The 23,244-nt window shown below is 33.1% G+C and overlaps 1 protein-coding gene across 2 annotated transcripts; it reads right to left on the reverse strand.

Annotated features, from left to right (window-relative positions):
• Positions 1 to 2,430: 2,430 nt before the first annotated feature.
• On the reverse strand, positions 2,431 to 21,264 carry LOC106119700 (membrane-bound alkaline phosphatase). 2 transcript variants are annotated; one of them, XM_013314828.1, is made up of 8 exons: positions 21,134 to 21,264; positions 16,075 to 16,370; positions 8,161 to 8,353; positions 6,881 to 7,050; positions 4,626 to 4,796; positions 4,247 to 4,412; positions 3,232 to 3,552; positions 2,431 to 3,046 (listed from the first exon to the last, which is right to left on the reverse strand). In XM_013314828.1, exons 1-8 carry the CDS (start codon positions 21,192 to 21,194, stop codon positions 2,751 to 2,753), a joined length of 1,674 nt encoding a protein of 557 aa, XP_013170282.1. In that variant the 5' UTR covers positions 21,195 to 21,264; the 3' UTR covers positions 2,431 to 2,750. The 2 variants fall into 2 exon arrangements, with proteins under 2 accessions (XP_013170282.1, XP_013170281.1); XM_013314827.1 differs by having other exon boundaries at positions 16,075 to 16,373.
• Positions 21,265 to 23,244: the final 1,980 nt, after the last annotated feature.

The raw sequence follows: 23,244 nt of genomic DNA on the forward strand, positions 1-23,244 counted from the left end.
TTTAAAAGTGCAATTCGGGTAAGTCCGGCAAAGCCGTCTGTGGAGCTGACATTGGCCGTAAAATTATTTAATTTGTACCGTGACTTTGCTTTCATATTTCTTACATGTTACACGTACTTAAATATATGTATATTATAATAAAAAATATTAGTAGACAATGTATATTAGCCTCTATTAGGATATGTAGATATTTCATTATATTTTTTTACTTATAAATATTTACACTAAAATTAATTTCACGTAAAATCTTAAAATATCAATTATTTGCAAGGATAAGTAAAACAAATACTTTGAAGATTTTATTTTGACATGCTTATATTTTTTAACGTATTATTTGCATATGAAGTAAATGTTAAAAATATAATAGTGAATACTATGTAATAATACGACGTAGTGACCCTGTAAATCACTTTCCCTGTGGACACGACCTGCCTCGACCTCAATGCTTTTTTATCTCCGTTATCAAATGTTATTGTTAGATATCTTTTTAGGTAGACTGTTAAATAGTATTAATAATAATATTGGAAAAATATAAAGACGATAATTTAGAGTAAATTTATCCAAATTTTACACCACCGCAATATAGGATAGGAGCTATAAAGAAATACTACAAAGAAATGTTTTTTAAAATAAAAAACTATAGACAAAGAAAAGAAAATAATAAATAAATTTTATTACTAAAACTAGCTTTAATAAGTTTTGCGTTTAAAATTAATAAGGTTCAATTTTTCAAAATAAAAAATATCAAAATAAAAAAATGAAACGACTCTATAGCTCTGTAGTCATAATGTTTAATAAATTCCCCGTTGATGTGAGGAATTCCCTATAAAGTAGTTCTGTATAGGATTTATTTTATCCTTTGTCCTTATGATATTATTCCTTTGTCTTACAATTTGTGTCCTTCCTAAAGGATAATGACATTTACGTCTAATTACGACAAAGACAGGCTTTCAGCTATAGTATTTAGTGTCTATTTGATTATCGCCATTTTGGCGCTGACGTTTGAGGTGATGAGGATTAGAACTAATAATAAAATTAGAATAATAATGCAACTTTACTAGGCGCGTACAAATCGGAACGAAGCAGTCAATGACTGAACTATGAAAACAATATTTGATTTTTCTATATCAACCAAAAGCCTTCCGAGGCTAATTTTATGACTCAGATTCTAAAAAGATACGCAATCTAGTCTGTCTTGAAAATTGAGCAAAAAAATGTGTAATAATTAATGATATGTAATTTTAGACATTATTAATTACAATCCTTTGGCGTGAACGACGTGCGTTCGTTACAAAGTCCAGTGTCAGAATGGTGAGGGGACATTAAACGTCGACATTGTAGTAAGGCTAGTGTTGAGTCAATACACTGGCTCATTTCCGGATTTTCTTCCTAACAGTAATTAAAAATAATTAAAGGATTAAAGAATTAAAAGATATTTCATCTTATTTTTCAAAGAGGATTTTTTTATTAAATTATAATAACAATATTTTAAAATTGGTAAAAACTTACAATGAAACGTATTAAATGTCATTAAAATGGTATTTAATTTTCGTTAAATAAAAAAAATATAAACAGAATAAGGCCAAATAAAATAGCCCGTAAATAAAATCTTTTTTATCTTTACATTAATATTAAATTCTGAAATTAAAAATTAATTAAATTCTGAAAAATACTAAATCCGTTTTATTATTTTAGTAATATAACAATTACAAAACTCTTAATAACAAACGAGGATTAATATTATTGTTGCAAATAATAATATTCTTCCTTATTTTGTTATTTAATTTAAAAGAAAACAATAAACTCTTAATTTAAATTAACTAAAAGTATTAACAACCTTTTTTTATCAGATGAAATTTTTCTTTTTAAAACACTGATATATTTCACGTTGAATATATTTGTGAATGTTTTGTTGTTCTTTTACATTTTTATTTTTTATATGTCTATAGACATGTCTCATGTGATTAACAGCGGCATTTAAAATACGATTTTATACGACACAAATCAACACATAATTAAATAATAAAATTTTGACGGAAAAAATGTTTTTTTTTATGCTCAAGGTACATTAGATCGTTTGTAATTTTAATTTAACTCCATCTCTGTGTATGTTTGTTAAATCTGTGCTTTACACTCAAACTCTTACAGATTTCCGTAGATATTTAAAATTCTGCAATTCATTGTAATGTGAGCCTTTTAGTGTTAGTTAACTACTTATTTAGTTAACTAACACTAAAAGTCTTAATCTAAAGATCTAGATTTTTTAACGTTATTTGCCAAAACCAAGAGTTGTCACTTCGCTTGTCAATCGGCGTTGTTTAATATTAGCGCCATCTTACGTCAAACGCATGCACTAGAGAAATTTAATTTCATTGGTAACCGTATTACATGCGCACAAAAAAATTGCAAAAATTTTAACATTGTTTTTTTTTTTATTTATATTTTCTTATGTAAAACATTTCATGTTAAATCTTCTACAAAATAAAAACACAGAGACAATTGCGTAGTAATGTTTTTGCCTTGAGGCATCTTAACTTATATTTGTACTCATCAATTTTAGACAAATAATTTTAATATTTTGTGCTAGATATATTTGTCCTTAAAAAGGCTAGTTTTAAACTTTCAGCACCCAGATTTAAAGAATGATAGTAATGGCTTAAATATAGTCACTTCACGTAAATGCTTATGTTTGTAACATAATTCGATGATTTCCACTTAAGTATTCATTGCCATAAATTTTTATTTCTAACTTAAAAATTAAACGTAAAGCTAATTATCACAGCACTTATACTTAATACATAACTAAATACATAAGGTTTATTATGTTCACCGCTGGACGTCCAGAAATGTCTATGCCTTTTGCAATTATCGTGTTTATCTTCTGTTAAACACATAGCGTATGCCATGAGATGTGGCACAACATTTTGTTCATAACTGGCGGTGAAGAGATGCTGCCAGGGCCCAAGGGCAAACACGGCCACGTCCTCACCGCCGTGAGTCTCCGAGTCCAGTGGCACCAAGCTCGGATACGAATAGTCCAAAGCGCCTGCAAGATTTTATTATCAAAGTTTCATAACAGTGGAAATAATCACGAGTTTTCAGAACGAAGTAATATGGAAGATCTTATGGTAAAAATTGCTAAATAAGGCAGGATAGTAATAATGCGCCTGCAAGTTTCTAAGATTTTTAAACCGCTTTTCTCTTCATTGATATGAATTAATTGATTCTTACCATTTATAAATCGGTCCTGCAATGTGACGTCAACTCTTCCATCTGCCGCAATAGATGTCGCTTTTCCATTAGCGTAACTGATGGTTGTATAAGGTTTATCATCAAAACCCTTTGCAGTGTCCACAGCGCCCAGGATATCGTTTCCTCTAGAAGGGTAACCTGCCACGGTCATTGTATGCGCGTGGTCAGAACTAACAACTATTAATGTTTCACTTTCATCAGTCAGAGTTCTAGCTTTTCTTACTGCTTTTGCATATTCCACCGTCTCGTCGAGAGCCAAACGAGCATAGCTGTCGTGATGTGCGTGGTCTATTCTCCCACCTAGAAAACAAAAGAATTGCAACGTAATTACAATGATCGCAGGAGTTTCTGATAGATTCACAATCAGCTCACTATACGTCCCCACCGAGGGGCTCGGAGCCTACCCAAAGTTAGGGTTGACTAGGCCATAGTCAATCACGCTGGCCCGCTGGTTGGTTGACTTCACACATATCTTTGAATTTCTCTTCAGATATGTGCAGGTTGCATCACGATGTTTTCCTTTACCGTAAGAGCGTCGGATAAATGGACATATGACAAATCTAATTGGAAAAAATACATCGGTACATGGTGGGATTCGAACTAGCATAAATAGCGTAACTAAGCATAGATTTGTATTTCACAACTGTCTTATTAAAGGAGGAATTATTTTTATTGTAAGCTATTAAACTCTGTTCATGACCATTTCGGTGCAGTTACTAAACAAATACTTATAATAAAAGTTATTGGTACAATGCCATAAGTAATTGTTTTTGAGAGACTGTGGAATTTATAATTATTTTAATGAAACCAGGTTTATATCAATTGCGTGATTGCTTACAGCTATTTGTATAGTTGCACTAAAGATATACATTTTGAATTTATCCTAAATCCATCCAAACCAAACCACCAAACTTTGGAATGCTGCATGTCAAATACCAAATTTAGAGAGAGAGTTGTTTCGTAAATATCCTAAATTATCTATATTAAAACTAACCTTCTACAAACAGAAAGTATCCAATTTCGCTTCTACTTAACATCTTTATGGCGACTTCGACCATCTCCTCTAAAGTAGGCTCGTTGTGTGCTTTCATATGGTACTCCATGTGGTCGTCGTTGAATAGACCTAGGAGATACTCCGGAAGGTCATCAGAATTAAACACCTGGAAGAAGAAAGAAGACATATTTCTATAGTAAGAATAATGAATCAGGTAAAAATAATAATTATTCATTGTCTAAATAAATAGAAAAGCAAATTGAGAAACAAAGCATCAGTATTTTACTTAAGTCTTTCTCTCACAAACACGACTTGAAACTATTTCGTAAATTCCTATTACTTCATCAATTTCTTCTCTTTCTGGATTGGTATATCATACCTTCAACAACTCGGCTCTGTCGGTGACGTATTGGTGTGTTGCGTTCTTCTCAACTTTATCCTCGTGCCACTTCTCCGCCAGGTCGAGGCCGTCGAGCCTCAGCCCAGTGCTGTTCAGCAGCAGACTGGTTGTGTTCGGGAAGAATTCCTTCCTACCACCGCCCATTATAACCTGAAAATAGATTAATAAGGACACATTTAGATTACTCAAGTATCCTATGATTCATAGTTAGAATTTTAGGCACATGGCGTCTTATGAAAAGTTTCGTTTCTTTGTAGTTTAATTATTGCGACATAAATATGTTGGCATTTGTCAGTAGGATATGTTCAGTTTATAAATGAACCGGTTATTTTGCGTAATCTGCAATTGAATTACGTTTACTTTAAATATCTTATTTGCGTTCTTTTATTTGGATGGAATAAAAACTTAAAAACAAAAACATGTGAAATATTTTTAACGTGTTTTTTTTTTCTTAGCCTCGGAGACATAATAAACATGAATAACGAAACAACACGCATTTAATTCCACGTTCACTGGCCATTATTTAGCAATCACTCAACCCTTGCTTTTTATCATGCGCAAATAAAAACCTGTTCTGCCAATATTTGGCAGGATATTTCGTAACTCAAATTCAGCACACAATCTTATGCGATTACGCTTACTTTTTACATTCTTAAAACTGTTTTATTTTGGTAAGTTTAATTCCTATCTTACTAATATAAATCCGAATGTTCGGATGAATGTTTGTTAAAAGGTCTAGATGAAATTTGGCACAAATATAGAACATAGTATGGAAGAACACATAGGCTACTCATTAAGCTTTTTTTAGTTATGCGCGGACGGAGTCATGTGCAACAGCTAGTTAATTCATACATTCAAGTGTGGATATATTTAGTAGTTATCTGTTAGTTTTATCCTGTTTATTATAATAATTTTAATCATACTCGTACGATGTTATAAGATGTATTGGGTTCATTTTTTAGGGTTCCGTACTTAAAAAAGAAAAAATAAAACCCTCATAGGATCACTTTGCAGTCGTCTGTCAAGATCCTTTTTCTTAGGAACGCGTGAAGGTATCAAGTTGGAATTTATTTTCTTCTGTATTTATATCGAAAATAATATTATAATGTATATTGCTATTTTCAATATACCTGACGAACTTCCGTCTGCACATTTACACACGTACTTATACTCGTATATATAAAATGGTTAGATTAGTTTGTGAATTTGTATAAAAACATTAGACCGTCATTCATTGTAATAACGAAGAGTGTAATAACTATGAGAGATAATACGCTGTAATTACAGGCTGGTGACGGTAAAGTCTCGTACCAAGGTCAACGTCGCAAATGAGAATCTGCTTAGGCTTAAAAAAAAAACAAATCTCTCCGTTTTTATTATTAACTTATATATCTTAAAAAATCTTAAGGAGTACGCGTAATAGTTTAATTCGGACACTAAACTAGAGAATAACAACTGGCATAACAACTTTCTTATTTTAGTTATTTTTCTAGCATGCGTAAGACTGTTATGACTAAGTTACAAAGGTTTTTACCTAATTGAATTTGCCTATTATACCATGAAGATTTCAGTTTCACGTGTTTTTGCTACGGTTGATGTAGTGTATGCATAAACGTAGTGTTGTTAGTCTCGAGCGTACACGCCATAAGTACATGCCGGAGACAGGGGATGTCAGTCGATGTGAGACCTTTGGACCGGCAACACGTGTCGGTACGTGAACGAGCCAAATATAACGCAACGAATGCTACAGTTGGAATGATGTTATTGTATTTAAAAATATATTACTTCAAGGTTAAAGTTCAAATTTGAATGAGACGGAACATTATTTTTATGTTAAACGTTAGTAATCATCATCGTCTGATGTTTAACTCGAACGAATTTCCGAATATTTTTTTTTGTTTTACTTGATGTTAAGCGATGACCGTGTCTATGTAAAAAATTAGATATGATTTACGATCATAGACTAACGGGTAAAGAAAAGTAAACTAAATAGGGAAGAAGACGTCGTTTTGCAACACAAATTATGTAAATGTAGCTCATAATAGTGACATTTTGTCAATATTTTTAACTCGGTACTAGCATAGTTCATAGTCAATGAAGACCAAAATAAGTATCAAGAAAAGGTATTTTTTTAAAAGCAGTAACTTGCCAGTAACTCTTCAATTAGTATTAGAGGTTTTATATACGGCGTGTCACGGCTCGATGAGTTTTTACATTACTAAAAGCAGTCGTACCTTAAACTGTCGTCCAGGATTGTTCATTATTAGTTGGTAGGCGATGTCCCGGCATCCAAGAGACAAGCATTCATCAGGAATGTCCGCATCGCTCTCCCAGTTCCTCTCAGATGTGTGGGCGTACATACCAGCTGGTGACGCGTGGGTTACCCGCGTTGTGGTGACTATACCTAGAAATTGAATGGAATTTAGACTAGCTCCACTCCAAGATCCTGGATCACGTAATAGAATTGTAGTATTATTACTAAAAAAGTCGCAAATAGCTGACTGTACGTTTATAATTATGTACAATATTTTTTGCTTCAGATGTGAATCTTACTTATCTTACTAATATTATAAATTTGAATGTTTAGATGGATGGATGGATGTTTAATGGAAGGTATCGCCAGAATGGCTAAATAGATCTCGATGAAATTTGGCATAGATGTAGAACATAGTCTGGACGAACACATAGGCTACTATTTTTTTTTAATTCCATGCAGACGTAGTCGTGGGCGACAGCTAGTTTGTTAAGATTTTATTGGTGAATGAACTGCTATTCTTCGGTCAAAGATCCTGAATGTGAAGCCATTGTTTTGTCGTCTTATTTGCCGTGGAATATTCTTTTACGATATGATTTTGCAGTATAGTATTGTAAATTTTAGTTTTTTTGTTCTTATTAACCATTACTTGGCTATGTAACATAATTAACAAGGTTAACTATCTATCTATAGCGCTTTCAGTGACGTAAATCAATTCAAATAAAATTTTATTCAATGGGATTAATTTATTACTTTTTGTCCATCCTTGTTTTTTATCGTTCATTGTTATGATTATTTACTGTTCAGCTTAGGTTGTTAATTTTATTAGTATTTTTTGAAAAATTTACAGTGTCACTTCTAGTCTACCTATTTTTTGATATTGTATCCTTGTAAAGTAATTGTTGGGAAACTAACAATGTCTTTAACTATTTATGACGTGATAAAAGTTACTACTTGATGTTCCTGCATCAAGTAAAATAAGTACCACTCTGTACCGTGTACAGTCTACATAGGCTGAAGTTTACTCCACTTGGGAGTACTTCAACCATGGAGAAAAAACAGCGCAATAATATGCGCGTAGTCTTATAAGTGAACTAATAGGCAAAATGACGAACTTCTCATGCGAAAGAGGTTATATACCTAATTAAAAATTATTAGTCAATCAGTGTTTTTACATTGATCACAGAAAGTCTTGCCGTTGGTTATGTTTTTCGAGAATTTGACAACATAGGGCAAAGGATGTCTTTATTTTTATCTTACCTACATCCAGACCGTTGTCCAACGCCCATTGTCCTATGGAGGTTGCCCAGTTATTCTCGTGTAGCTGCGGGTGACAGGCGCCCCTGGTAACGTTGCCGTCCAGTCCGATAACGCCGTACTTGGTCTTTACACCAGTCAGGTACGAGGTGGCCGTGCACGCTGAGTCGGGCACTTGCGCGTCTATGCAATACGTCTGGAATAAATATTGCACTATTTAGTTTATAAGCAAACAATATTTCTTATTAGTTCTTTTTTAGGATTCCGTACCTCATAGGAAAAAAACGGAACACTTATAAGATCCCTTTGTTGTCCGTCCGTCTGTCTGTCAAGACCCTTATTTTGCTTTAAATAAAACGCCCCATATTTATAAAGGCGATCGCTTGAGATCGCAGAATTTAAAATGCAGATAAGCAGACAGACAGATAAAGTTTTTATAACTGGTTTTTCATTATCAGAAACGCAAATATATCATGTGTACCGAATATCACTTTTCCTCTATATAACAGTCACTATTACTAAACTTACTTCTTACTAATATTATAAATGCGAAAGTTTATATAGATGGATGTTTGTTTGAAGGTATCTCCGGATCTGTTCAACGAATTTTGATGATATTTGGCACACATGTAGAACATAATCTGGAAGAACACACAGGCTACTTATTAAGTTTTTATAATTCCACGCGGACGGAGTCGTAGGAGACAGCTTGTTTTATTTATATGTATAGATTTATAGTCACTTGAAAGTTTGTTCCAAAAGCCAAAAATATGATGGTTTTCATAAAAATGCTTTCAAAGTGATAGACGTCTGTCGTGTCTTTAAATGTTAGTTAAGAATTTTCATTTCAATACCAATTGATTGTTTTATTGAATAAGTATTATCGTATATGATGATTGACAAGTCTTTTGAGTCCTCACTGTCAAGACCGTAGCATTGTCCGCACGACCTTGGTTCGTGTCGATTTGACGAGTAAGCGATACTTACTATTTCCTTCTACGTTTCCTTTTGTTGTCTTAATATTACTACCATTATGGCTCAGTGGTTCACATTCTTTGAATTAGGTCTTACGTTTTATTTATGGTTTTCTTTAAAAAAAAATAGATGTTGGCCGATTCTCAGACCTACTCAATATGCTCCCAAATTTCATGAGAATCGGTCAAGCTGTTTTGGAGGAGTAAGGGAACGAAAATTGTGACACGAGAATTTTATATATAAGATTATTTATCAAAATAAATATGGTAATCTAGTTTTTTTAAACTACACATTGTCTACGACATTTATTTCAAGAATTCTACTCATATTAATAAAATTGGACTGTCTGTATGTAATAACGATAAAAATTATAATTCATACACGTACCTAATGTATTAACGTTGCTGATAACAAAGAAGCGAAAACAATTTTTAAAAAGTTAAAATGTTTGTCTGTCTGTCTATCCTTAAGGCTGTGTTTATTCCGGATAATCTCCAGAACGGGTGAACGAAGTGACGGGTCTTCGACGGAAAGGTGCACGCTGGCATATTATGGGTTGCTTTTTATTAATTCTGCGCTGACGAAGTCGCGGGCAACTGCTAGTACGTAAATAAACTTACTCATATTTATTATAAATGTGAATTTTTAGACGGATGGACGTTTGATTGAAGGTATCTCCAGAACGTCTGTACGGATGGAAGAACACAGGCTACTTATTAACTTTTTTTTTAATTCCGCGCGGACGTTGCCGCGGGCGACAGCTAGTTTAACATAATTGAACTTATTGCGATTCCAATAAATATTAGAACAGTAAAGTCAACTTAAAACGTGACATTCGTTATCAATAACATTTACATAATGGTTAAGTGAATTGATAAAAACATGTTCTGCAACAATTGTTCTTGCTTAAACCTTGGAGTCAACTGAAAGCGAAAATTGTCTTATTTATAGCATATTTGTTCGCTAATAAACGAACACATTAGTCTCTTGTTAGTCTAGTAAATGTAATACATAACAGTTACAACTAGTACATAATAATACGTAATAATAATAAAATGGTTAGTCATAGTTGAGTCAAGGAATTATATTTGCTTCCCACTTAGCTCACTATTTGTCCCCACCGAAGGGCTCGGGCAAGTTAGGGGTGACTAGGCCATAGTCAATCAATCAAAACACACAGGCCAAGTGCGGGTTGGTAGACTTCATACATATCTTTGAATTACTTCTCAGATATGTGCAGGTTGCATCACAATGTTTTCCTTCACCGTAAGAACGTCGGATAAATGTACATATGTAAATCGGAAATGGAAAAACTCATTGGTACATGGCGGGATTCGAACCCAGGACCTGCAGATTACAAGTCAGGTGCTTAAATCCCTGAGCCACCGACGCTCTAACACTTAACACTTGACTGTATATAATACCTGCTACAATTTACCGTTTATAAGCTGCTGTGCAGTCGCATGTTAACCGAATTAAATCGACTTAGATAACATCGTTGGCTAAAAGACCATCAAACTAAACCAAAGATTTTAAATATTGGGTATGTCGTACAATCATTATAAAAGTGTTATCTATACACTGTAGGTTATGGCTGTTAGACATGAATCTTCTAGAGCTATATTAGGTTTGTGTTCAATATATGATGGATCGTACGTAGACTGTCGTAAGCCAAAATTTTACGATTTTCCCACTGCTTCATGATTTTTAAATTAACTCGTTAAATAAGAATATCTGTGTACATATTTGAGACTAATGGTAGAAAGACGAGGAAATGTATTATTTGATTTGATATCGTATTAATGTTAAAAAAAATTCTTGCGAAATGAAAAATTTGCATTTTAAAGATATCATAGTTTACGTAGGATCACATTTGTCGCTTATATTTACTTATATTTTTAAAAATTACGCTAAACTTTACGACAGTAATGAAAAGTTGTTGATTTTACGCGATGAATGGATAAAAATATGTGTAGGCCGATAGACATTTTATTATAATATTATGGACGGACACGAAGGAAAACCGATAGAGAATGCTAATAGGCCGTAAAGAAATTTTCAATGTCAAAGAACAATAGAAACCTTCCCGTTGTATTAGGAAAATAAAACATGAACTCTTTATTACATTGAATATATTTCCGGGAGTTAATCAAAACTTCCTTAACAGTATTGCGTTAAAAATAAAGATAATTTATTTTTGAAACTAACTATAGTCTGCGACTCACGTTCACGCGGAGTGAAAAACTTGATAAGTAACCTATGTGTTCTTCCAGACTATGTTCTACATCTATGCCAAATTAAATCAAGATCCGTTCAGCTATTCTGGCGATACCTTCAAACAGACATCCATTTATCTAAACATTAGCATTTATGATATTAGTAAGATTATCGCTACTCTGTTATTTCATTATTAAATGTGAGTTCTTAATGTTTAAAAATGCATTTAAATACATGTGTCACTTTGCATATGATGCTTTGCATATGGGGAGGTTTGTCTAAAATCATCATCAACCTGCCCTTATCCCTACGTAGGGTTGGCACAGTATGTACTCCTCCATACATCTCTATCAGTCGTCATATCTTCACTCGCTTCTTATGCATATCTTTCACAATCCATCCATACTTTCTTTGATCTTATTCTACCTTTGTAGCCATCCACATTCAATTTCAAAAGATGCTAAAACATCAAATAAATAATGGACGACTATCTCTATATGGTAATGCTATTTTTATTATACGGTAAAAAAGTATTATAGAAAAATATTTGTTATGATTCATGTTTTTATATAAGTGTAAATTGATCCTTAACTCAATTAGGAAAGTCCTGCGATGAAATAACATATGAATGCAGCTCTGTATCGTAATTATCCAATAAAATTTAATAGATACTCGTCGCTAATTCCGGTACATTTGATCTGGGTTATATCATCTTGTCCGGTTATTGCAAGACATACATATATTTGCTTATGTATAGCCATGACAATATATATAATATACATGATATATTTGTTGCAATGAAAATATCAAATGGAGATTTCTTTTTCTTAAGAGAAGGAGGCAAGCGGCGAGAAGAGTGAGGTGATCGACGACATACACGGACATCTGCAACACCAGAGGACCTGCAGATGCGTTGCCGGTTTAAGGAAATGGTATGCTCGCTTCTTTAATGATTCGAAGTCTTATTGGTTTGGTAATTTGAATAAAAAAATTTATAACTCGTAATATTACTGGCAGTTAACAAAAAGCATTTATTATAATAAAATGACTTTTTTAAATAAAAAAATACTGCTTTACTTTAAAGTTCATTTTGCTCAATAATTTTATAGCTAATTAATGCATTCAGTGTCACTAAACAGCGAACGTTTGTTTTTATCTTTGGTAATAAACCAGAGTGAAATATTTTTTTTTCTATAATTCGACAAATGGCAAAATGTTTCAACCTTCACTAATATTTCCTTGATCGTGACACTTCGTATTTTGTCTGGATAATATCTACTGATTGTTAAGTACCAATATGTACCACTGTGTAATTTTCCGCAAGAAAGACTACGACGAGTTACATATTTTGATATTATAAATTTAATTATACTTCATACCATATAAGTGCGAATGTTTGGATGGATGGATGGATGTTTGTTTGAACAGCTCAACGAACCTTGATGAAATTTGGCACAGACATAAAACAAATATACTAGAAGAACCCATTCAGTTTTTTTTTAATTCCATGCGGATGGAGTAGCGGGTGACAACTCGTGCCTACATACATTTAAAAAGGTCAGATCTTTGACAAGTTTATTCGCGAACACTTGAAGAAACAATATTTATTTAAAAAATGTAACTAGTATAACTCGTATATCTTTGAATTTCTTCTGAGATATGTGCAGGTTCCATTCCGATATTTTCCTTTTCGATATTTCCGATTCGAACCCAGGACCTGCAAATTGCAAGTCAAGTGCTTGACCCCTGAGCCACCGACGCTCCTAATCTGTCTATACATGTGTAAACGTGTAATTACCCAAGTCTAGTTTTTAGTTCAATTACCTTGAAACCTGGTTAAGCAATAATCTCCTTAAACAGACATTAAAAAAACTTGCTTTGACTTTTAGTTATGTCAAGGAGAATATAAAATTAGTCGAGACTTTCCTCAGATAAGCCTTCCAATAATCAAAGGACATTGCCGTGCCCCCGTCAAAACGAGCACATAATACACGTTTATACAAACGAATTGTTATTTTATTTACTTAACAGTTCCAAAGCAATTCTCCATGACACAGTTCCATGCATAACAATTTTTTCCTTATTGCTGATCCGTGGCCCTTTTTCGTGTTAAAATTTAATATTACAGTGTTAAAAAAAGGTGAAAACGACCAAGTTTTTGTTTCTATAAGACGTTGCAACATCTCACAATAGACTAGCGGTTTGGTTTGCTTAAGAATATATTGACCGTGATACCAATAATCAAAATAAATAAATACTAAATAAAATAATAATGGATGGATGGACGTTTGTTTGAAGGTATCTCCAGAACAGCTGAACGGATCTCCATGAATATTCATATGATAGAACATAGTCTGGAAGATCACAGCTTAAGTTTTTTAATTCAACGCGGACGCAGTCGCGGGCGACAGCTAGTAATAATATAAATCTTTTTCATCTAAAGAGGTTGTATTTAAGGAGAATAATAATTGCAACCGGTCGAAGCAGGCGCAATAATTGGGTAAAGTACCGTTCGTTCGGTGTTTCCCCTGCGCGCTTTCGTGATTGCAATATATAAGTTAAAAGATTTTTGTATTTAGTTGCACATTTATTTGTTACTCTTTCATCTCATCCACTGTATAAACTATAACTATGTTATTTAAATCTTACTAATACTATAAATGCGAATGTTTAGATGGATGGATGTTTTTGAAGGTGTCTCCAGAACGGCTGAATCTCGATGAAATTTAGCATACATATAGAACATAGTCTGGAAGAATACATAGGCTACTTATTAAGTTTTTTTAATTCCACGCGAACGGAGTCGCGGGCGACAGCTACTATGGTAAAAAATTTAAAATATTTTGACACGAAATAAACAAATGCATTTAATAAAACAATTGAAAAACAACTCGCGATGTTATATTAAAACAAAAGAAAAACGATATAAAATGTGACAAAAAGATTCTGCGCATATTTTTACCGTCTTTGCACTAAAACACTATCAAGCTGATATCTAATCAATGGCAATATTACTCAATTAGTTGTTTACAAATGTGCCTAATCAAATAATCAAGTATTGCTGATAAATAAAATGATATGATAAAATACAATAATTTATATGACGTCGATAATAAGGTCATCACACAAAAGAATCGCCATATTAAGATTTCACAATGTAAAGTTTAATTTAAATTAGCTTTTTATTTTTATTTAATTTTAATGTTTTGAAAGACGTCGGTGGCTCAGTGGTCAAGCACTTGACTTGCAATCTGCAGGTCCTGGGTTCGAATCCCGCCATGTACGAATGTGTTTTTCGATTTCCGATTTACATATGTACATTTATCCGACGTTCTTACTGTGAAGGAAAACATCGTGATGCAACCTGCACATATCTGAGAAGAAATTCAAAAATATGTGTGAAGTCAACTAACCCGCACTTGGCCAGCATGGTTGACTATGACCTAATCACCCTTAACTTAGGGTAGGCTCCGAGCCCCTCGGTGGGGACGTATAGTGAGCTGATGATGATTTAATGTTTTTATTTTATAACATAGATAGAGAGCTTATTACAATTTTGATAGACATTCAATACCCTGCATTCCTCGGCGTATCTAACTTGACAACATAATAAGTAGCCTATGTGTTGTTCTACACTATGCTCTATATGTATGCCTAAATCATGGAGATCCGTTAAGTCGTTCTAGAGATACCTTCAAACAAACATCCATCAAAACATTCGCATTTATGATATTAGTAAGATAAGACTATAGTGTTCTAAGTATACGCCATAAAAACAGCGTCCATACTATTTGAAATCTACGTACCAATTTGGTCTTATAATAAAGATTCACTTATTCAAACCTTTTTATGTTTTTGTGTAGACAAAAAATCTGAACTAAAGATACTAAAGGTCAAACAAGATTTAAAAATGAATATAAAATGACAACTCTTTGATGCAACGGATTAGGTAAAATTTAACTAAACAGCAACTTTGTTATACGCAAAAAACAAATTACGTAACTAAAAATTCGCCAGGTCAAGTATTAACAGTCGCTCGAAAAGATGTTTTATTTTAGCAAAGATTTATGCAACAACCGATCATCCACTTCCTAAGTCGTTTTTTTAGATTGTTATACAACTGCTTAGAGTTGATTGATTTCAATTATGCAAGACAAAATGTCTGAAATATTATTTTTAAAATATCACGTATAATCACGTAACAAGGAGAAAGCGACTAGGATTTTATAAAACAGTAACACGGGTATCCTTTACCTATACGAAAACAATTGCATTCCGCAAAACAATTGACTGCTGTATAATAAACTAGCAGTCGCCCGCGACTGCATTCACTTGGAAATATAAAAAAACTTAATTAGTGTATCCTATGTGTTCTTTCAGACTATGTTCTATACTTGCGTATGCCAAATTTAATCGAGATCTGTTCAGCGGTTCTAGAGATATCTTCAAACACCCATCCATTCATCCACATCACTTCCATCTAAACATTCGGATTCATAATATTAGTAAGTTAAATAAAAAGCAGCTCTTCAAGGTATACATTCGAAAAAAAAAAAAAGAATAAATAGTATCCTATGCCCGTATCCTGGCTCTAAGCTACCTCCTCACCAATTTTCAGCCATATCGGTAAAGCCGTTCTTGAGTTATAGTGTAACTAACACGACTTTCTTTTATATATACATCTATAATTCATATTAGCTATTTCAATCACTCAAGTCCACTTACCCTTGCCAATCCGGTTACAGGAAATGTTTCAAACTCCAAAATATTGTCTTCACCCAACCCACGCTCAACTTGTCCGCCGTAAGTTCTGGCCGCCATCACCGTAGCCAGTGACATTCCATCACCGATAAACATAATACCATTCTTCGCCTTATTAATGTTCTTCATCTCTTGTAATTTCGCCTTTAGGGTTGTAGCGGCCGATTTCTTCCAGTATGAACCGCGCTTCTCTTCTGGCGGGATGTATGCAGGGTTCATAACTGTATCTAGCACCTTCTTCGGCTTTGGTACGGACACATCTTCTGTAAAAAGAGATTATTGATGTATTCTTGGGATATTTACTACAAATATACAGGATGTTGTAATTAGCTAAATAATTTTTTTTAAGTAAATGGCGCTTAATTTAGTGTAGTAGTGTAGTTTGTTTTAATACGAATTTTAAAAGTACCTTATAGGCAATTATGTCAAAAACAAAAACTAGTTTGGACGTCATTGTCTTTACTAAAATACGCGCAAGTCAATAAGTTTGTTGTTTTTAAATTCCTGAGCATTACGCGATCGAAGCAAGACATTCAAGCTCTAAATGCACTAACTGAGCACCGAATTATTATTCTCTCCACGCAGCATTTAAATTCGGTCAAACGACTAAAAATTGGCTTTAATGTACAAAAACATCTTTTATTTCGTAAAACTAACTAACTAACTTTGAATATTAAAGAAGGACTAGACTACTGACATCTCATTAAATGCTTTAGTTAGCTTGTTAAGAGGATATTAGTGTGAAATTATTAATAAAGTTTCGTGATATAGAATCGAACCTGGACAAGCTAGTGTCAAAAGGAACGTGATATATTTCTCACTTATAGAGGTTTCTGTCTAACGGGCTAGGTTTGGTTAGGTTAGTTTTACTGCCGGCTGGGTTACGGAAGATTGCGCAAGTGTTCCCGTGACCTAGCCACAAGGCGACGTGGAGGGCCTGAGGGGTTTTAGTGGGTATGGCAGAACGACTTTAGGTAAGCCCCACAATCCCTGCGGCACTGCACGTTTGACCCGGCGCAGGGGTGCGGAACTGCATTTCCCCTCGTTAAGAAAAAGGTAGTTTGACTTATGAAGGTCGTCCGTCGGGACTGGAGAATGACTCTCGCTCATAGAAGTTTCTCGCTTATAGGTTCGATTCTAGTTACTTTAAATTGATAATATTAAAATAAAGACGAGTACATAAATGAAAGTATAATAATTATTATAATCTATACAATCTTATCAGCACTATTAATAATTGCCCACTTAAAGTACTGTTCTATTAAATCCTTTTAATTTGCTAAGTTATTACTTTAGTAAAATAATTCCACTGAATTCAATATGCGAATTATGGTGACTAGCAAGCCATTTATAAAAGAAGAAATAGACGAAGAAATGAACCAAGCAAGAAGACTATTATAAGGGTGTTATTAGGTCGATGGGACTACCGATCGACCGAATAGTTTTTACTTCCATTGAGTCGTATGATTCTATAAGCCAACGTCCCAACGGGAAACACCCTGTTTTAATAATAATGAAGTTGATTCTATGGATGAAATAATATAAATTTATTCTATAATAGTAAGTTCGTTGTTGCGTCGTTTTATAATTATTTTTAAGGAAAGCAAAAGAAATAAATTAAGGTCTTACTTCGTCAAGTTATCCTTAAACGTGTTAAATGCGTTCGCGAGGAAAACACACCATTAAAATGACGTGATGGGGAACATTATTTTATTGTTATTCAATATGTTGGGAATTATTTTTCACAATTATTTGTTAGTAATAAGAACTAATTGGAAGGTTAGCTTGTAAAGGAACATGTCTATGAATGACGAAGGGAAAATACGAAACGAAAAAAAATATTTGTCTAGTCCTGTCCTTCGTTTGCATTGATTAATATATTTTTATAAGTGTTTTTCTTACATTATTTAATATATATTATAAATGAGAAAGTAAAGATTTATGGATGGATGTTTATTAGAAGGTATCTCCAGATCTCCTTAAAGCATCTCCTTGAAATCACGCATAGATATAGAACATAGTCTGGAAGAACACAGGCTACTTACATTAAGATTTTTTTTAATTCTGCGCGGACAGAATCGCGGGCGACAGCTAGTATTTCATGTAATATTATCAGCATCGCAGAGATTATGAATACTTAATTGCAAATACCAACTCAAATGTAACTTTGTACAATGAATTACTCAACCAATAAATAATAAATTTCGTTTTCATTTTACATAATTGTATCGTATTTTACCATATTTTTAATCATAATTTGGCAAACGAGCGAGCGGCCACCTGAAATAGCGAAGTGACCGTTGCCCATAGACATACGTAATTGCATATGCGTTGCCTACCTTTATCGACGGAGGAGAGGATGCACAGAAAGAAAATATATTCCCTTTTCAAGCATCCTCTCATCCGGAAAGTCCACTTCCACGTCTCATATTTTCATTATAAGTAAAAGGTGGGAAGGGAAAGAGGACTTAAATAATTTCAGCAGGGCCTATCTTTTTATATACAGATAGGCACCTACAGAGATAGCCTGCTGGAAAAAGGATTAAATATTTTTTTCGTACGACATTGACGCGGTAAAACTAATAGAACATTCTTATTGATTTTGTGTCGAGGAAAATCTATGGAAAATCATACTTGTAACAAGTAATAATGACAAACCATCTTATAGTTTATCTAAATATCTGATGCTACTGTTATTAAATTGCTTCTACGAGACACGAATCAGTAGTTCAAAGATGGAATAAATTATACTTTTTACGTTTATTTTTTTCTAATCATATTGTTTTTAAAATCAGAGATACAGCCAGTATTTCGTAACAAAATCAATAGATTAACCAAAGAGTATGTAGATTCGTAGATTAAAAATAATGATAACGCACGTGCATCTAATATTACGATTACAGATAATATAGAATTTATACGTGACAGTAAGTGATGGTAGAAAATATATTTATTTTAATATATATTAATAAAATTTAAGTGTCTGTTTGTAGTATAGAAAAAAAATATTTAATTGATTTTTAATTCAAAATCGATATGTTTTCACAGTGCACATTTGTATATAACTTTAGTTCCTTATATTTACAACTAGTTATTGCCCACGACACCGTCCGCGCGGAATTAAAAAAATATAAATTACCTATATATTCTTCCAGACTATGTTATGCATTTGTGCCAAATTATATTAAAATACGTTTTGCATTTCCGGAGATACCTTCAAACAAACATCCATCCATCCAAACATTCGTATTTATAATATTAGTAAGAAGTAAGATAAGAATCACTTTAGCGTAATGGCGTATTGAATTTAATTTTCCTCTGTTTACTTTATTTTTTGCGTTGCATTTAAATGAAATATAAACATAAAATATTTCTAGTTAACAGTACGATTGGGTACCTTTTAATTGGCACTACGGATTAACATCAGGTTTAAGTCCTGTTGTTGATAAAAAAATAAAAAGACCACACCGGTTTGTTAAAAGTCTGACATGAATAATACGATAAAACAGATATAGTTTTTATAGCCTATGTGTTCTTCCAGGCTATGTTTTACATCTATGCCTAATTTCTACGAGATCTGCAGTCTGGAGATACCTTCTATCAAACAACCTTCCATCCACACATTCGCATTTATAATATTAGTAAGAAGTAACATTTGAACGAATACATACATCAATCGATGGCTAAATTGGAAAGTTCATCTTCTTTTTTAATCTGTAAATCATCGCTTTACGACGAGAAATTTTATTAAACATACATAATAAGACGAAGTGACTGTCTTGACGTATTTAAGTTTAAATAAAATTAATTTCTGTGCAATAACAGTTGTTAACAGAACGGGCTGTGCAAATTCTCGCCAGCCTTGGTAGCCAAGTTGCCTGTGACATTTGAAATGTTAAGAAAATGTTATTGTTCACATATGCTTATGTAAATATATCAACGAATGACGTGAACTAATTCTGCAAATGTATACAGATCATGAGCGATGAAAATATTTTATTGCATACTAGTTATCGCCCGCGAGTCTGTCCGAATTAAAGAAAACTTAAGTGGTGTTCTTTCACACTATGTTCTAAATCTATGCCGAATTTCAGAGAGATCCATGCAACCTGGAGATACCTTCAAACATCTATCCATCCATCCAACCAAACATTCGCGTTTACAATATTAGTAAGAAGTAATATTGTCTCAAAATAATTTGATCACAATTATTTTGTTCATTTGATTATTTAACCAAACAAAAAATACAGGGGGAGTTACTAGTCTGAAAAATGTCATGGCAACTTAAATCAATATTAAAAAAAAAGTTGGAAAAGTTTTCCGATGGCGTGAAAAGGGAAGATTGACGATGCATTTTTCACTACCTTAAATAATTCCGTTAGTAAACTTACAGAAACATTATCGGTGTTCTTTAGTGTAGATATCAATATAAAATGACTGCTTAAGAAATAATTAAACGTCTCTGAGTGTTGTATTTTGTGTAATGTTTGAAAAGTTACTATACCCGCTTTGTAGTGACTTCAAATCTATAGACTCAATATTGAATACCTGTCGTCGTGTACATACCATTGATTTGATTCTTTTTTTTTTTAAATATTATAAGGTGGCAAACGAGCGAGCTGCCACCTGAAATCGCTGAAATAGCGAAGTGACCGTTGCTCATAGACATACGCAATTGCATATGCGTTGCCTACCTTTAATCGACGGATCATAATTATAAATATATTTGCCTTTATTGCAGTGATATTAATAAATTATTCGTAGTATTTTAAGTCTAAAATTCAGTAAACAAATATAAAAAACTTAAGTATTTAATTTCTTACGAAACGTTGTTTTTTTTTATTTTAATTTTTAATTAATAAGCATATTATTTTTGTTATTTTTTCATATTTACTCGAAAAATATATGTCAAATGATACTTTTACTATTGTAATAAAAAGCGATATTTATAAAACGTTAAATAAATGATGTTTTTAAAGTTTTATTTTCCTATTATAATATATTAATGTACATTAAAACAAACCTGCAAATATAATTACGGCTAAGAGGACTTGCGTCAACGCGAGGAGATGCAAGCACGCCATCTCACTGAACGCCACCGCGTGGCTTCACCGACTGAACTGAACTGAACACGGGCGACCACTGTACTAAGGACCTCGGCCACTCGTGCGCAACCACCAATTTATACCATGGCTTTTAATCCGTTAGTTTTCCCGGGTGATATTTATTATTATTTTATTTTCAATTATGTCATTTTTTATTTTTAAGATTATAAAGATAAAAAATAGGCAATAATTATCAGCCGCCAACAATTTTGAAAGGTTGCGGATAAATTACTGGCCTTTAAATTAGAGGAAAAGAATAAAAAGATAAAGTAGAATAGAGAAAAGAAGAAGGAGTCAGTAACGTAAATCACTAATTGTTGGTTTCCGAGATCAAAAAACGATGTATGATAGCGTTATCCCTGTCATTATCTTTGACAAAACAGAAATAACAATACGTTTTAAACGCATATTTTGATTTCAGAAACCCACAGTAAAAGATGTAACTGAGGAAAGAATGTATGTTTCGTTATCCTTACTCAGATTCACAAATAAAGACAAACAACAGGAAAGAAAAGTTATTAGGAAAAATAATAATGTTAAGATATAATTTTTATGTACAGTAATATCAAACAATACTATAATATGTTAACTATTTTAAACTTCTAACAATAAGTGATAAATTGATAAAAACAAAACACTCCTTCACTTGTTAAAATAATGACGCATGTGAAGATACAATATTTTGTTGATTTTAAATCGATATATGGTGTACTAGCTGTCGCCCGCGACACCGTCAGCGCGGAATTAAAAAATTCTTAATGAGTAGCCTATGCTTTCTTCCAAACTATACGCTACATCTGTGCCAAATTTTATTACTTCCGTTGAGCCGTTCCGGAGATACCATCAAACAAAAATCCATCCATCCAGCAAAACATTCGCATTTATAATATTAGTAAGATCACTAGCGGTCGCCCGCCACACGATCTGCGTGGAATTACAAAAAAAACTTATTGAGTAGCCTATGCGTTCTTTCAGATTATGCTTTACATCTGTGCCAAATTTTATCAAGTTCCGTTGAGCCGTTCCGGAGATACCTTCAAACAAACATCCATCCATCTAAACATTCCGATTAATAATATTAGTAACATAGTAAGGTTAAACGAACGAGTTCATACATTTTTTTAATAATAGCAGCTACAAGCAATTAGCAGATTACAAGGAGGACCAATGTTTATTAATAACCCTTGCCCAATGGAGACATAGCATGACATGACACTTTATCAACCTTGACGATAGAGTTTGTTGTCATCCCCATGATTATAGACGTACGAAGCCCCCAATAAAGCCTTAAAAATCATCTATCCTTATTAATTTTACAAAGAAAGATAACTAGTGCATACATGTCCATTGTTATCTGATACGATAATATATCGTAGAATAATTTAAAAAGACAGCACTTGGTATACAAATTTCAGTTTTCAAATAACATTTCGTAATTTTAAGGTTGTCGTAATGTTATCAATGTGGACAGAAAATGTTTAGCTTGTTATCTGAGATGACTCCAAGGTTGTCTAGACTCGACATCCTTTTTCATACTTTTTTGTTTTATTTCTAAACTTATTTAGAACAAGACCTATTTGATTGTACATACTTATAATTCGCCACGTTCAGCAGATGTAGCGTTTTTTCGTCCCGTAGGCCTAATTTAGTCCTCTTTCCCTTCCCACCCTTTTTCTTATAAGGAAAGGATGGGAAGTGGAAGTGGACTTTCCGGTTGAGAGGATGCATGGAAAGGAAAGATATTTTCTTTCTGTGCATTCTCTCCTCCGTTGATTTAAGGTAGGCAACGCATATGCAATTGCGTATGTATATGGGCAACGGTCACTTCGCTATTTCAGCGATTTCAGGTGGCCGCTCGCTCGTTTTCCACCTTATGATATAAAAAAACAACATTTTTATATCATCACCTGGACTATAATTATTATCATCATCATCAACCTGCCCATATCACTAAAGTCGGCACAGTATGCACATATTATAATACTACTCCTCCATACATCTCTATCAGCCATCATACTGACCATAATGA

The sequence above is a fragment of the Papilio xuthus genome, unplaced genomic scaffold (assembly GCF_000836235.2).
Source record: "Papilio xuthus unplaced genomic scaffold, Pxut_1.1 DF827135.1, whole genome shotgun sequence".
NCBI classification, from domain to species: Eukaryota; Metazoa; Arthropoda; class Insecta; order Lepidoptera; family Papilionidae; genus Papilio; species Papilio xuthus.